This window comes from Lolium rigidum, chromosome 1 (genome assembly GCF_022539505.1).
Source record: "Lolium rigidum isolate FL_2022 chromosome 1, APGP_CSIRO_Lrig_0.1, whole genome shotgun sequence".
Taxonomy (NCBI): Eukaryota; Viridiplantae; Streptophyta; class Magnoliopsida; order Poales; family Poaceae; genus Lolium; species Lolium rigidum.
The window spans coordinates 142,947,261-142,962,667 of record NC_061508.1 but is presented as its reverse complement, the minus strand read 5'-3'; the positions used below and the strand labels follow the sequence as shown (position 1 = coordinate 142,962,667).

General features: G+C 43.9%; 1 protein-coding gene across 2 annotated transcripts; it reads left to right on the top strand.

The window, feature by feature from the left end:
* The first annotated feature begins 8,099 nt into the window (after positions 1–8,099).
* On the top strand, positions 8,100–12,823 carry LOC124682500 (poly(A)-specific ribonuclease PARN-like). 2 transcript variants are annotated; one of them, XR_006996303.1, is made up of 9 exons: positions 8,100–8,386; positions 9,599–9,729; positions 9,813–9,995; positions 10,084–10,196; positions 10,513–10,629; positions 10,726–10,840; positions 10,918–11,133; positions 11,330–12,287; positions 12,404–12,822. XR_006996303.1 is itself a non-coding variant. In XM_047217173.1 (8 exons), the coding sequence occupies exons 1-8, from the start codon at positions 8,100–8,102 to the stop codon at positions 11,965–11,967; spliced, it is 1,800 nt and encodes a 599-aa protein (XP_047073129.1). In that variant the 3' UTR covers positions 11,968–12,823. The 2 variants fall into 2 exon arrangements, 1 of the variants encoding a protein (XP_047073129.1); XM_047217173.1 differs by having other exon boundaries at positions 11,330–12,823.
* Positions 12,824–15,407: the final 2,584 nt, after the last annotated feature.

The window sequence follows — 15,407 nt, the reverse complement described above, 5'->3', positions numbered from 1 at the left end:
ACAAGCCATGGCTAACCGAATCCTTCGGGTGCCGTCCAACAATCACGTACCATGGAGGAGTGTCTAATTTGGTTGATTAGTTTGGGACTGGGAATCCCATTGCCAGCTCTTTTTGCAAAATTATTGGATAAGCGGATGAAGCCACTAGTCCATTGGTGAAAGTTGCCCAACAAGATTGAAAGATAAACACCACATACTTCCTCATGAGCTATTAAACATTGACACAAATCAGATGTGATAAATTTTGAATTGTTTAAAGGTAGCACTCAAGCAATTTACTTTGGAATGGCAGAAAATACCACATAGTAGGTAGGTATGGTGGACACAAATGGCATAGGTTTTGGCTCAAGGTTTTGGATGCACGAGAAGCATTTCCTCTCAGTACAAGGCTTTGGCTAGAAAGGTTGTTTGAAGCAAACACAAGTATGAACCGAGTACAAAGAAACTTACATAAGAACATATTGCAAGCATTATAAAACTCTACACTCGTCTTCCTTGTTGCTCAAACACTTTTACCGTAAAATATCTAGACCTTAAGAGAGACCAATCATGCAAACCAATTTCAACAAGCTCTACAGTAGTTCTCCACTAATAGGTTTAAACTACATGAAAAAACTTAATCATGATCTACTTGCGAGCTCAAAACAATTGCCAAGTGTCAAATTATTCAAGACAATATGAGGCATTTTCTGTTTCCAACCAAATAACCATAAGTGATGTAGCTTCCAACTTTTATCATTGAACATTAAAAGTAAAACGAAGAACAAGTGTTCATATGAAAAAGCGGAGCGTGTCTCTCTCCCAAACAAGGATTGCTAGGATCCGATCTTATTCAAACAAAAACAAAAATAAAAACACACAGACGCTCCAAGTAAAGAACATAAGATGTGACCGAATAAAAATATAGTTTCAATAGAAGAAACCTGATAAGTTGATGAAGAAGGGGATGCCTTAGGCATCCCCAAGCTTAGACGCTTGAGTCTTCTTGAAATATGCAGGGATGAACCACGGGGGCATCCCCAAGCTTAGACTTTTCACTCTTCTTGATCATATATCATCCTCCTCTCTTGATCCTTGAAAACTTCCTTCACACCAAACTTCTCATAAACTTCATTAGAGGGGTTAGTACTCAAAAAACTTGAATTCACATTGGTCCTATAGTGACACATTGCAAGAACTCAATAAAACATTAGCTACAGCTCTCCACGTCTAGAAAGCCTTGCTTAAAGTCCGCAAGAGACAATGCAAAAAACAGAGACAGAATCTACCAAAACAGAACAGCCAGTAAAGACGAATTTTAAAGAGGTACTTCCGTTGCTCAAATCAGAAAACTCAAAACTAATGAAAGTTGCGTACATATCTGAGGAACACGCACGTAAATTGGCATAATTTTCTGAGTTACCTACAGAGAAAACAGCCCAGATTCGTGACGGATAGAAATCTGTTTCTCGCGCAGAAATCCAAATCTAGTATCAACCTTCGATTAGAGGCTTCACTTGGCACAACATTGTAATAAAATAAAGATAAGGAGAGGTTGCTACAGTAGTAAAAACTTCCAAGACACAACAAAACAAGTAGCAAAATAAACACATGGGTTATCTCCCAAGAAGTTCTTTCTTTATAGCCATTAAGATGGGCTCAAGCAGTTTTAATGATGCACTCGCAAGAAATAAGAGTTGAAGCAAAAGAGAGCATCAAAAAGCAAATTCAAAACACATTTAAGTCTAACCCACTTCCTATGCATAGGAATCTTGTACACGAATAAATTCATGAAGAACAAAATGACAAGCATAAGAAGATAAAACAAGAGTAACTTCAAAATTTTAAGCATATAGAGAGGTGTTTTAGTACCATGCAAATTTCTACAACCATATTTTCCTCTCTCATAATAATTTTCAGTAGCTTCATGAACAAACTCAATAATATAACTATCACATATAGCATGCTTTTCATGATCCATAAACACATAATTTTTATCAAGCTCAAAAATAGTGCGATTAAAACTTTCAAACACACTTTTATCAATAATATAACAAGATGGTTGATCAATCTCAAGAGATATGGGACTCGTAGATAATGTCAAGACCTCTCCAATCCCATTTTCATTAGTAGTACAATTAATATTATCAAGTAACATAGGACCATCATCAAGAGCTTTATCATAAACATTTGCTACGCAAAATTCTTTAGTACCATGCATTTCGACATAAGGCACAAACAAAGCATTATCATAAGATTTATCAAAGTAGCATGGATTATCATAAATAACAGTAGCATAATTATTCTCACAAGTTTTACTCATAGGGAATATTTCAAGAGAATCCACAGGAACATAACATTCAACCTCTTTCGGTAAGCATGGAGGACAATCAAACAGTGTAAGAGATAAAGAGTTACTCTCATTAGAAGATTGGCATGGGTAGCTAATCCATTCTTCTTCCTTTTGTTCATCACTCTCCTCTTCTTTTTCATCCAATGAGCTTTCAGGTTCATCAATTTCCTCCTCTTTTTCATCCAATGAGCTTTCGTGTTCATCAATTTCTTCTTCCACAGGTCCCTCGCAAATTGTGAGTGCATTCTTGTGCATTAATGAGTCTCTCTTTATAATCAATGATATAAGGATTATCAGTGTAACTTTCATTGCAAAAATTAAGGATAGAAGAGACATAATCTTTAAGGTCCTTACAAACAACACAAGTTTCATAATTTTTAACCATGAAGGATTCTATCTCGGAGGCTCCCATAAATATGACAAATTGTTCTACCTCTTCAAACCCAAAATGAATATAGCTATTCCGATTATAGTTCTTAATTAAAATTCCTCACTAAAGCCACATTGAAATTTAAGATGTTTAGTGTCCCGTTGAGAGCAACAAGTTTATATCATGGCGTTTAAGCAAGATTTTAGCAATTGTATTCAATTTTTCTATCACAAAGACTCATCACTTTTCCCGCTCTTGATTCTCTATAATTATTATAATATTCTATAAGCTCCAAGTAGGTTATGGGTTCTCCCATAACAAGCAGTTTTTAATTTTTAGGTTTTTCAAATTTTTATGGATTTTTGGGTATATGATAAAAGTAAAACAAGACAAAAAGAAACTAGACAAAAGTAAACTAAGAAAAATAAAACAAGACAGAAATAAACTAAGCACAAATAAACTAGACAAAAGTAAACTAAGCAAAGCAAAATAAAATAAAATAGAGAGAGAGGTGGAGTGTACTCCCCGTGTGAACTTATGAGTAGAGCTATGCCTCCCCTAGGCAACGGCGCCGTAAAACAGTCTTGATAACCCACAAGTATAGGGGATCGCGTCGAGCCTTCGAGGGAAGTAAAACCCAAATTTATTGATTCGACACAAGGGGAGGTAAAGAATACTTATAAGCCTTAACAACCGAGTTGTCAATTCAGCTCGCACCTGGAAAAGCACTAATAACAGGGGTGATGTGAAAGCAGCAGTAGTATGAGAGCAATAGTAACAGTAACACAGCAGCAGTAGCAATAACACAGGAGCAACGGCACCGGAAAATAGTTGATACTACTTCCAATGACATGTAGAACGAGTATATAATGATGAAAGATGGACCGGGGTTCCCAGCGATCTACACTAGTGGTAACTCTCCAATAACAAGCAGTAACAAGTGTTGGGTGAACAAATTACTGTTGGGCAATTGATAGGAATCAAAGCATTAAGACAGAACATCAAGATCATTAATCATGTAGGCATGTTTTCCAATTATAGCCGTACGTGCTCGCAATGAGAAACTTGCACAACATCTTTTGTCCTACCAGCCGGTGGCAGCCGGCCTCAAGGGAATCTACTCGGATATTAAGGTACTCCTTTTAATAGAGCACCGGAGCAAAGCATTAACACTCCGTGAAAACATGTGATCCTCACATCACCGCCATCCCTCCGTTGTCCCGATTTCCGTCACTTCGGGGCCTTTGGTTCCGGACAACGACATGTGCATACAACTTGTAGATACAATCTAAGCAATAAGTATAGAGCTTAAATCTAAGATCATGCCACTCGGGCCCTAGTGACAAGCATTAAGCATAACAAGATTGCAGCAACAATAACTTCACAAACTTTATAGATAGACTAATCATAATGTATCATCCATCGAAACCCAACAAACACAACACTGATTACATCAGATGGATCTCAATCATGTAAGGCAGCTCATGAGACCATTGTATTGAAGTACATGGGATAGAGAGTACCAACTAGCTATTGCTAGAACCCGTAGTCCATGGGGGAACTACTCACGGAGCATGATGGAGTCGATGGCGTCGATGGAGATGGCTTCCGGGGGCACTTCCCCATCCCGGCAGGGTGCCGGAATAGAGACTTCTGTCCCCCGAATTGGAGTTTCGCGATGGCGGCGGCGCCCCTGGAGTCTTTCTGGAGTTTCGTCAATTGGTATCGCGTTTTTAGGTCTCCAGGGCTTAAATAGGCGAAGAGTCGGAGTCGGAGGGGCCACGGGGCCTCCTCCCCATAGGCCGGCGCGGCCGAGGTGGAGCCCGCGCGGCCCTCGTCGTGTGGGGCCCCCCGGCTCGCGTCCGACTCTCCTTCGGTGTTCGGGGCCTTTCGGGAAAAATAAGATGTTTGGCGTTGATTTCGTCCAATTCCGAGAATATTGCCCGAACAGCCTTTCTAGAACCAAAAACAACAGAAAACATGAACTGGCACTTCGGCATCTTGTTAATAGGTTAGTTCCGTAAAATGCATAAAAACATTATAAAGTGCAAGCAAAACATGTAAGTATTGTCATAAAACAAGCATGGAACATCAGAAATTATAGGTACGTTGGAGACGTATCAGTCACCTTTAGTTTTGGGCCAGGCCCATGTCATTTTCGCAGGAATTAAGTCAGCCACTTTTTAGAGTCCGTATTGAAGGGGGAAAGGCCTTCTAGGGTTTGGTTCGGCCACCATACGTATGGCTGGCCGAAACCCCACCTTTTCCTCCTTTAAATACCCCCATAGCCGTCATGTTTAGACTCGGATTTTGATTAGATTAAAAGTTAGCCATCGTTGCAACTCTCGTGTACTTCTTTTGAGGCCAACGCCCAGAACAAGACCTACTATTCGGAATCCCACATTTTTCAATAAAGCTTTCATCTTTCATCCGCAATATTCTGATTGCATCATTAGTTCTTACTTGTTCTCGATTTCAGGTAGGAATTAAGACCCTCGCTGGTCGGCTCGATCGCGCATCCGCAAGATCCAGTAACTCCCGGAGATTGTCCTAGCGATTGCATTGGCGCACGAGCTTTGCACGTGTAGTCGGATCGTCAAGCACGAACTCCACCAACAAATCGATCTATCCATGTCTCATCGAAAGATCGGCCACCTTTGCCCTATCACCTCCCCTGCTGCACCGCCTGGAGGGAGAGCTCGACGGCGCGATGAATCTGCGCCTCTTCGCGGGCACGGGCGTCGTCATGGAGCTTCTTCTCCGACTCGAACGACTCGACGAGCGTGCGTTGCTGATCGGCCGTCTCGTCCGGGTGTGGCCTGTCGTCGTCGGACCACTCGAAATCGTCATCGTCCTCCTCCTCCTCCACCTCGGTCTCCTCCTCCTCTGCCTCGGCCTCCTCCTCCTGCACATCAGTTGGCGCCTCCATCATCGCCGCCGCCAGCTCGTCCGCCCGCCTCGCCCAGGCCTCCTCCGTTGCCGTCAGCGCCGCCTCCTGCTGCTGACGCTCCTCCGCCGCCAGCTTCTGCTAGCGCTCGATCGAGTCCCGCCGCCGGCGCTTGATCGCCTCCCGCCGTTCACGGTACAGCGTGTCCCGCTCCTCCTGCTGGCGGCGGAGATCATCAGCCCACCGCTGCTCCATCTCCTCCGTCCGGCGCCGTCGCGCCTCTTCTGCCGTCGAGGCGTCGAACACCGCATTGGTGTCCGCCGTCGCCTGCTCGTGCTACGCTGCTGTCGCCGCGGCCTCGTCAGCTGCGGGGGCAGGGGCGTAGAACGCCGCTAGATCCGCCGCGTGCGCCGCCTCACGCCGCTGGCGGGCCTCCTCCTCGAGTACCTCCCGCCGCTGCCGACGAGAGCCAGGCCAAAGCGGCGTCCCTCGCCGCCGTCGCTCATCCCGGGTGGCGGGGTCGATGTCGACCTGCGAATCCGGGACTGGAGTGGAGGAGACGACGGTGGAGGGAACTAGCCAGCGCCGGGGCGGTTCGCCATTTCCACTGGTGGTGGAGGATACGGCGGTGGAGCGACGAGGGTTGTGTTTGTTGCCAGCGGCTGTGGTGGCTACCAATTACGCCGGGAGGCCTTTTATAGACGCCGGCGTCGGAAAGAAAGCGCGGGAAGAGGCGGGAAGATTGCGCGGGAACGGGCGGTGGCGTGCGAACGCCGGTGACGCATGGAGGCTGCGCAGCACCGACGGGACGTCTCGCCTGCCCCTCCGTCGCCATTAAGGCAAAGATGTCGTCGCGCGATTAACTTCCGCCGCGAGGTAGGTGACGGTTAGGTCCAAACTTGAATGAGTCGCTGACGGGTCGGCCCCGCCACTCGCCGCCTCGCTTTTCGTTGTGTCCGGCGTGCCCGGAGCGTCCCCTGTGGGACGGGGACGGGCTCGGGGCGCTGGACACCGTATCGGACCGCGCTGGACAAAAATGGGCTTTGGGGGACGCGGCTAGAACGGATTTTTGGTCCGGGGCGCCCCAAATTGCTTTGGGGGATGCTTTGGGGGACGCGACTGGAGATGCTCTTAGCTCTTCTAGTGCGAAAACTATGTAATGTTCTCAATTTTACATATTTGGTAATGTACTACCTCCATCCAAAAATAAGTGTCTTCACTTTGTCTAGATTCAAATTTATCTAGACATATTTTACTTATAGATACACGTGTATCTAGAAAATGTTGAGATACTTATCTTTTAATAGGAGGGCAATGTTTGCATTTAAACCATGTATGGTGCACTAGCATCTTAAGGTGTAGTAATGTGCTACCCCTACTCAAAAGTTTGAATCCCTTAGTATTTATACATATTTTGGAAGAAAATACTTCATAGAAGGAGGACCCTAGAGACAAGATATGCCTCTCGCAGAAATTTATCTGGGTCTGCCCATTGGGTGGCATTTTCGTCCGCTTGATAGGAGGGCGACCTATGGATCAACGTGTGTTGTACAAATGTATCGATTTTTCAATCAGTTTTTCTTATTGACCGATCCATTACCTTCCTTTCTCGAGGAAACCGATCAATTATCTACTTAACAAAGAGGAGGAATTGCTGCTAAGAAAATAGAGTCATAGGGTCAAGAAAACTGGAGGCCAATGTGTACGGAGTTTAGAGATTTCATGGGATATTTCAGAGGATCGATACCTCGATTGTTCAGTCTCATTGTCTTAAAAGGACATGGCCTGCTTGGGGCATCGGCTTGGAGGTCCGGTCTTGCTTGGTAGTCTCATCATTGGCTAGGTAGGGCGCAACATTGTGGCCGGTGTGGAAGTCGGAGAGGCAAAGCGTTTGAGTGGAGGTTTTGGTTGCTTGGGTGTCAACCATTGGCTCACCTGGTATGCGTCCTGGGGACCGGTGTGTAAGGCGGAGTGACAGGTCTAGAATCACCGTCTTTTTTTTAGGTGACGACTCTTGTCGCTCGAGTGACAGTTAGTTTTGTTGGCTTTATAGAAGCGTGGTCTCGAAAGCAACTTGTGTTTTGCAGATGTATCGATTTTTGTTTCTTTCATGTGATGATTCTTGTCGCTCAAGTGACAGTTAGTTTTGTTGGCTTGATAGAAGCACCGCCTCGAAACCAGATCGTGTGTTGCAGATGTATCAATTTTCATTATTATTTGTTAATGAAAAAGCCAGAGATGCTGCCGGTTGCTCAAAGAAAAAAGATAGAGGCACGGGTAGGACCCCAAGGGCCAAAGCCCTACCGTAGGGGAAACCGGAGAACAATGTGCACAGAGACTGCAGACAATTCACAACTCACAAGGATCGATCGATGCCACAAAATAGTTTGTCCCGGACACGGCCCACTTAGGGGACAGCCCATGGGCTTGATCATGCTCGCATCGTCTGTACCCTTCTGCACGACACCGCCTTCAGCCCTGGTCGTGCTCAGTTGCTAATTCCGCCACCAATGGCCGCCACGCGCGCCGCCGCCGCGTCAGCGAAGCAGGTGACCAGGAAGAACTTCCCAGAGTCTCTGCGAGAGCTGGCGGCTCACATGAAGGAGTGCGACTATGTGGCCGTCGCGGCGCTCAAGACGGGCGCCCCCACCGGGTGGCGGCGCGCGCTGCCCGTGGACACCGCAGAGACGGCGTACCTCAAGGCCAAATTCGCCGCGGAGTCCTTCCAGCCTCTCCACATCGCGGTTTGCCCATTCCGCGTGGACGCCACCTCCCGCTCCACCGTCGTCGCCTACCCGTAAGCAGCTTCCTTCACCACTATCCCCCCGCAATAAGCGTTACCAAGTAGGATCTGCGGCGTGGTACTCTGTCAAACATCTTGTACACACTCAACGAATACGGAGTAGTGAAATACGGTATGTTGGCCAACCCATGCGCGGTAGCCCATCAGCCTATGTGTGGTGCCCTCATTGAGGCATTTCGTTGAACAGCTGTTTGCATAAACGAAACGAAACGAAACATTGCTACTCCTTTGAACAGAATGAAATGCAGCTGAGCCAGGCGTTCTGTCACCATGAGTAGCAGGTCAGTTTGGATAGATTGTTACCTTCTAATAGCTGGGAAACTCAACCGCATTGAGGCATTAAGGAAATAGGTAGCATAAAGTTTTAGCATGATAGTTTCTATGTGCAGAACTGAATCTGGGAGAATATGTGCAGAAGGATGTGGTCAACACTTTGTAGTGTTATTGCACAGTGTATGCCAAGTAAATAACTTGTTACCAGGATGACTAAGGTAGGGCAATTCATAAACAAATCTAAATCATAGCTTAAAGTGTTCCAGGTTTGTGGAATGACAAGATGGGATCAAGTTGGTGTATAAATTGACCTTTTCCCAGCTAATGTTTAGCAAATACAACTCCAGACATATGTCCTGGGAGTTGCTACGAGCTCCAGCTAAACGGTAAGTCAGCATTAATAGTTTAGTAAGAAAGGCCAGGTATCAACTACGAGCTCTGGGAGTTGCAACATTGCCCTATAAATCAAGGAACTGGACCATTGGCAATCAAATGAAGTATACTTTTCCTCGCATAAAATAAGAAGAACCATACTTTTGCAAACTAGCAAGCAACCAACAGGGACATTAACCATAGCACTTAAGTTAGAGTTGCTTGGAAAATCTTGAGCTTGCCAATTGAACATGTTTTCAGTTTTTTCATACTAACTGAAGTATGTTGCTTGCGCTACTGCTACCAGAGAATTATCTTTGGTTCATGTTTTTTATGAGTATTTTACTATGTTTTCTGTAAGACTTAACATTTGAATCTCCATTTGTATGGGCACATCTGAGTTTATTGCTCTTAAATGTTTATTGAGTTCTACATTTTCGGTTCACGAATTCTTTTCATAGGATTAATCCAGGTTTGTTTTGAGGAATAACTTGCTACGTTTCTGTTCCAGTCTATTGGATTTTTTAAATCAGTATGGATGCTCCTGTGTGTCTTGTACAGGTACAACTTCCATTTGTTTCCCAGAGACGAGCTACATGTTGGAATGCCTTCTTATAGTTTCTCCTGCCAATCATCATACTTATCATCTATGGCCCGTGATGGTTTTGATTTCAATATGTGCATTTATGATGGTGAGTCCCTACACCATGGTCCTAAACAAATATCAGTTTGGGTTATCTGATAGAGGGGTTAATTCTAGTGATTATATTGGCAGGCATCTCTTACCTATCAAGGGTGCAAGAATCCTTGGCCAGGCAAAAGATCGTTATCCCCCATCTTCGTCAGCCATCTCCATCACCAAGTACATCGGTTGCAGATTCAATTTTTACAACTAGAATCAAGTCGAGAATTCAGCATTGGCGTAAAGGATACGCAGAACCAAGCAAAACAGCTGATGGTAGGTCTCTTCAGATAGATAATACTAAGGCTTTACTTTGCCTATCAGTTAGGTCAGATGTCTCCTAACGTGAATTCTTACTGTGCAGATTCTTTAGTTAATTCCCTTAGGAAACTAATTTTGGGTGGTGAATCATATGGTTCAAGGCCCAGTATGAGCGTCGATGTCTGCAGTGATCGCCAAGTTCAACTGGTTTTGGAGGTGTGGTCTTCACTTTGACATTTGTTAGTTTGTCCAAAGAATATAATTTCATTTTCTTAAAACATTGTTAGAATCCTTTAAAACATATTATATATTTGCTTTATCTTGCTGTTTAGTATTTTTAGCTTCTTACTCTTGTCTTGGCTACAACTGCCATGTTCTTATAAGAATTGATAAACTCGAAATATATGGCTAGGGGGTCATCTGTTGAAAATGTATAAAATTGTAACTGGTCAAAATTGTTTACTCCATTTGTTGTCCAATCTGCCAAATCACATATTACTTAAATTCTTGACAGATTTGAGCTATACTGCAGATAATAGGTCACACCTTTGATGACCTTGTACCTCTTGTCGTTCCGGATAAATCTGGCGTTGCTAGGGCAGTGCGTGTCATCTTTACTAGTTCTGCAGAGGATAAAAATCTTCTCCTGGTTTGTATCGCTATAACTTGGCAAAACCTTTTACATTTTAACTAAACGACGTCATCTTAACCAGGATCCTTTTTTCCTCCTGAAACTCATTTTTAGATGGACATCAGAAAATTGGAGGATGAACATAGTTTCAAGTTTCGTGGATTTCGAGAAGTTGTTGATCTACTATCGTCATCACAGAAACCAATCATATCATACAATTGCTTGAGTGGTAGGTTGATACATCACTAACATATTTTTATCAATCTTTCATCTCTAACATAGTACAACTTCTTTTTTCTTTCCCAGACCTTACAATGATACACACCAAATTTATTGGGCCTCTTCCGCCAAACATGCATGAATTTATGTGTTCCTTGAGGATGGTTTTCTCTAGTGTTGTTGATATAGGCCATTTGTGGCGAGAAATCGGCCCTTTGAGAAAAGCGAAGAATATACAAGCAGCTCTGAGTTACTTACAAAGACAGTACTTTGTGCCAATGGAAATAGAAATACCACAGCAAGGTGCAGTTCCAGCTTAACACAGTTTACACATCGTTTTGCTATTAAACTATGGAGTTTCTTCTTGTTCAGCATATTTTAGAAGATGTAGTATATTATTGGTGACTAGTATTGCTGTGAGCCTTAAATTGCTGCATGCATCATTATAATGCTTTCTTACGAGCACTTCGTATTGAACTCTCTTTCTGTTTTTGCACAGATGGTACCAATAGTGTCACAAAAGGTGGAGAAAATGTTCTGAGAATAACAAAATTATTTGCTAAGTTAAGTAAATTACTTAATATCAGTCCCAAGTGTCAATCTCAATCTGGTGAGCAGTGTTACTCAGTTGAAGATTACTGTAACATCTTTTATCCCGGCTGCATGGCCGAAGAATCTGATGATGTTGACTCCACTAACGAGTCAGATACCACAAGGACAGTGAGCACTGATTGCGTTCTTTTCTTGTGGGGGTTTAGTGGGATATCTGCCAAAGAATTGAGGTCCCGCCTTACAAGATTGCACCATGTCTTCTCGAAAGATTTTGAGCTTAGATTGCTGGACAAGACATGCTCAGCTTTGATATTTCGTAGCTCTGATGCTGCAGCGGGATTACTGAGAGACATAAGCTCAGAAAGCCCATCGCTAAATGATTTCTTCTCAGAGGGTCTGAAAGCCGCAGGTTTCGATGTCTACAGGAAGGCTTGCAGGTCAGGGCTTTGGGATTCAGATTTAGCCGAGGCCCTGGAGAGTGCTTCATCGGAGCCAGCTACTTCGACGCTTTCTGGTCATGGTAGCTCTGAGATATACTGGAGTAGCTCATTGAAGCTAGATCTAAAGGAGTATCTGGAGTGCTAGAACATCGTATAGCCCTCTAGGTTTGGTTCAAGTCATCTCAAGCTACCGTTCAAGTAAATCAAGAACGGTGACGCTTGCTTCTTTGGACAGTCTTTTCCCAGGATATAAGATGTTCGGTCTAGGCTAAACTTTATTTTGTTTCGCCTCAGAAATTGCCACGTGCATATTTGAGCGGAGCTTTTACACCTGATCTACCAGCCAAAATTTGATGGAATTTCAGTTAGCTACAGGCGTTTCATCTCTCTGTGATGAGAACTTGACAAATCAGCAGGCGGAAGAGGGTGAGATTGACTTGCGATGTAACGCTTGTGGAACTGCAGGTACTTTCATTTCAAAGATGATCCCTACCCCATGTACCGATCTATCATGCCAGCAGGAGTTCAACCAATGCAAGCATTGCCACTCACATAATAGGCTTCCCCTGTTTTCTCTGCAGGCTGCGTATCAAGTGGATGATATTCTGAAGAGCATATACTCGTGCAAAGCAGATGATCTGATATTATAAAGATGGATTGCATGCCAACCTTGACGGTATATCGAAGGCCTATACTTGCCCGAAATGGATAGTGCGTAACAGATTTTCAGATCGTTAGCTGTCTTGCGTGTCCTCTTGGGATTGCGGCACGTATGGAACCGGCAGAATTCAGGTCGAAATAGGACGAGCATAACAAAGTCAGCCAAACAAACATTGTGAACGCGAGCTATCTTTCCCGTGCCTAACCACATGAACATTGCTGAATGTGTCCTGGAGCAGTATTAAAGCCTCCTTTCGACCTACGTCGAGAATTCTTGCATCGCAACGCTGTGATTCCGACAATTCGGCGTGGGGAAAGCATATTGTACGCTTTAATCATGCCCTAGGAGATTACCCCTCTCGCTCGCTCTTGTCATTTGCCTGCACTCAGACAATGATTGTCCTGGCCATTAGATTATTCCGCGAGAGATGTCCAATTTACCCCCTAAACTCGTCTCAAAGTTCAGATTACAACCCTTAACTTTACTTTGGTTCAATCTCCAATCCTGAATTCTATAAATCGTTTGGAATTGGACCTTCTACCCTTTTTTGATATGTTTTGAACCGGTTTTTCTACCTATATACTATGCCAACTCATCAACATACAAGATACACAGTACAAGGAAAACCAGCTTAATAGAATGTAAGGGGTGATTCTGAACTATTTTTAGAATTTAGGGTTGAAAGTTGAACCAAAGTAAAATTGAGGGTTGTAATCTGAACTTTGAAACAAGTTTAGGGGAGGTAAATTGGACTTCTCTCTTATTCCGCGTGCCTCAAAAAGCCGAGGGCTATTGGTGGCCCGGTAGACTAGAGTAGTACTACCTTCGTAATGGTTACTTTTCTATGATAGTGGTTAGTACTATTAAAGTAGTATCATAAATGTATTCATTAATTAGCTTGTAAACTTATTATATCTTGGGAAACTGTGATGTTACAGTAATTAGCTATGTTAGTCAATCCTCTTATCTACTCGTTAACTCACTACCGCATAAGCAAATTTGCTGAGTTTGACACTTAGTTACTAGTGAAGTTACTTGCACTATGAGTAGTCGTATAGAAATCGCGCGTATCCACATGCCACAAATCAAGTTCATGTCCGGTATGGCCTGATACGTCCAAAACGTATCTACTTTCCCGAACACTTTTGCTATTGTTTTGCCTCTAATTTGTGTATTTTGGATGCAACTAACACGGACTAACGCTGTTTTCAGCATAACTGTTTTGGTGTCTCGTTTTTGTGCAGAAATCCAACTTTCGGGAAAAACCTCGGGATTTTGACGAAAGCCCTATTTTCCCGAGACATGCGACGGAGCCAGAAGGACAAATCAAGTGGAGGCCCGAGGGCCCCACACCATAAGGCGGCGCGGCCTAGGGGGCCCGCGCGGCCCTATGGTGTGGCCCCCTCGGCCGACCTCCGACGCCCTCCTTCGGACTACTTATTCGCCTCGACCTAAAAACGCACGGGGAGAAGTCGAAGTCGCCGAAACCCTCCGAACGCCGCCACATCGCGAAACTCCGTCTCGGGAGCCGAAGTCTCCGTTACGGCACTCCGCCGGGACGGGGAATTGGAGGAGATCATCACCGCCATCACCGCCAACGCCTCTCCATCAACCAGCCATGTTTCCCCCATCCATGTGTGAGTAATTCCCCCGCTGTAGGCCGAAGGGGATGGTAGGGATTGGATGAGATTGGTCATGTAATAGCATAAGATTGTTAGGGCATAGTGCCTAGTGTCCGTAATTGGTACTTTGATGATATTGTTGCAACTTGTTATGCTTAATGCTTGTCACTAGGGCCCGAGTGCCATGATCTCAGATCCGAACATGTTATTATTTCATCATGATATTCATTGTTTATGGTCTTACCTGCAAGTTGTATACACATGTCGCTGTCCGGAACCAATGGCCCCGAAGTGACAGAAATCGGGACAACCGGAGGGAATGGTGGCGATGTGAGGATCACATGTGTTCACGGAGTGTTAATGCTCCGGTACTCTATTAAAAGGAGTACCTTAATATCCAGTAGTTTCCCTTGAGGCCCGGCTGCCACCGGCTGGTAGGACAAAAGATGTTGTGCAAGTTTCTCATTGCGAGCACGTACGACTATAATTGGAACACATGCCTATTGATTGATTAGTACTTGGATACCGTTTTATTATTATCCGCAAATGCCCTGCTATGATTGTTACATGAGTTTCTCTCATCCATGCAACGCCCGTCATCCGTCCCCGTGCCTACAGTATTTTAATCCTGCTGTTTACTAAAATCACTACTGCTGTCTTTGTTACTCTGCTGCTGTTATTTCACTACTGCTACGGAAATTCAATTCGGCTCCCGGGTGCGTATGCTCCCTCTACCAAAAAAACATATTTCAAAATGTTAAAAATATTGGATAAAAAATTCTACATGTACATCTCCATAATATATGTGCATTCGCTAAGTTTCACGAAAAACCAATATTTTTTGTGGTCTATGTAAAAAGGAGAAATTTTATCTTGTGAAAAGCATTTTTTTAGCACTGAATTTTGTCTTTTTTAGACACGTCACATGATAAATCGATTTTTTATGAAACAACTTTGTGAGCGCGTAGCACGTGAAGATGTACGTACAAATTTTTTGTTTCAATTTTTTTGAAATTTAAAATATACATAACATGTATTTCAAAATATAGGGAGCATATGCACCCATGTTCCAAAACACCACTCCCCTACTGCTACTGCTATAAAACTGTTACTACTGATAAACTCTTGCGAGCAAGTCTGTTTTCAGGTGCAGCTGAATTGACAACTCCGCTGTTAAGGCTTTCAAGTATTCTTTGTCTCCCCTCGTGTCGAATCAATAAATTGGGTTTTACTTCCCTCGAAGACCTGTTGCGATCCCCTATACTTGTGGGTCATCAAGACTATTTTCACGGCGCCGTTGCC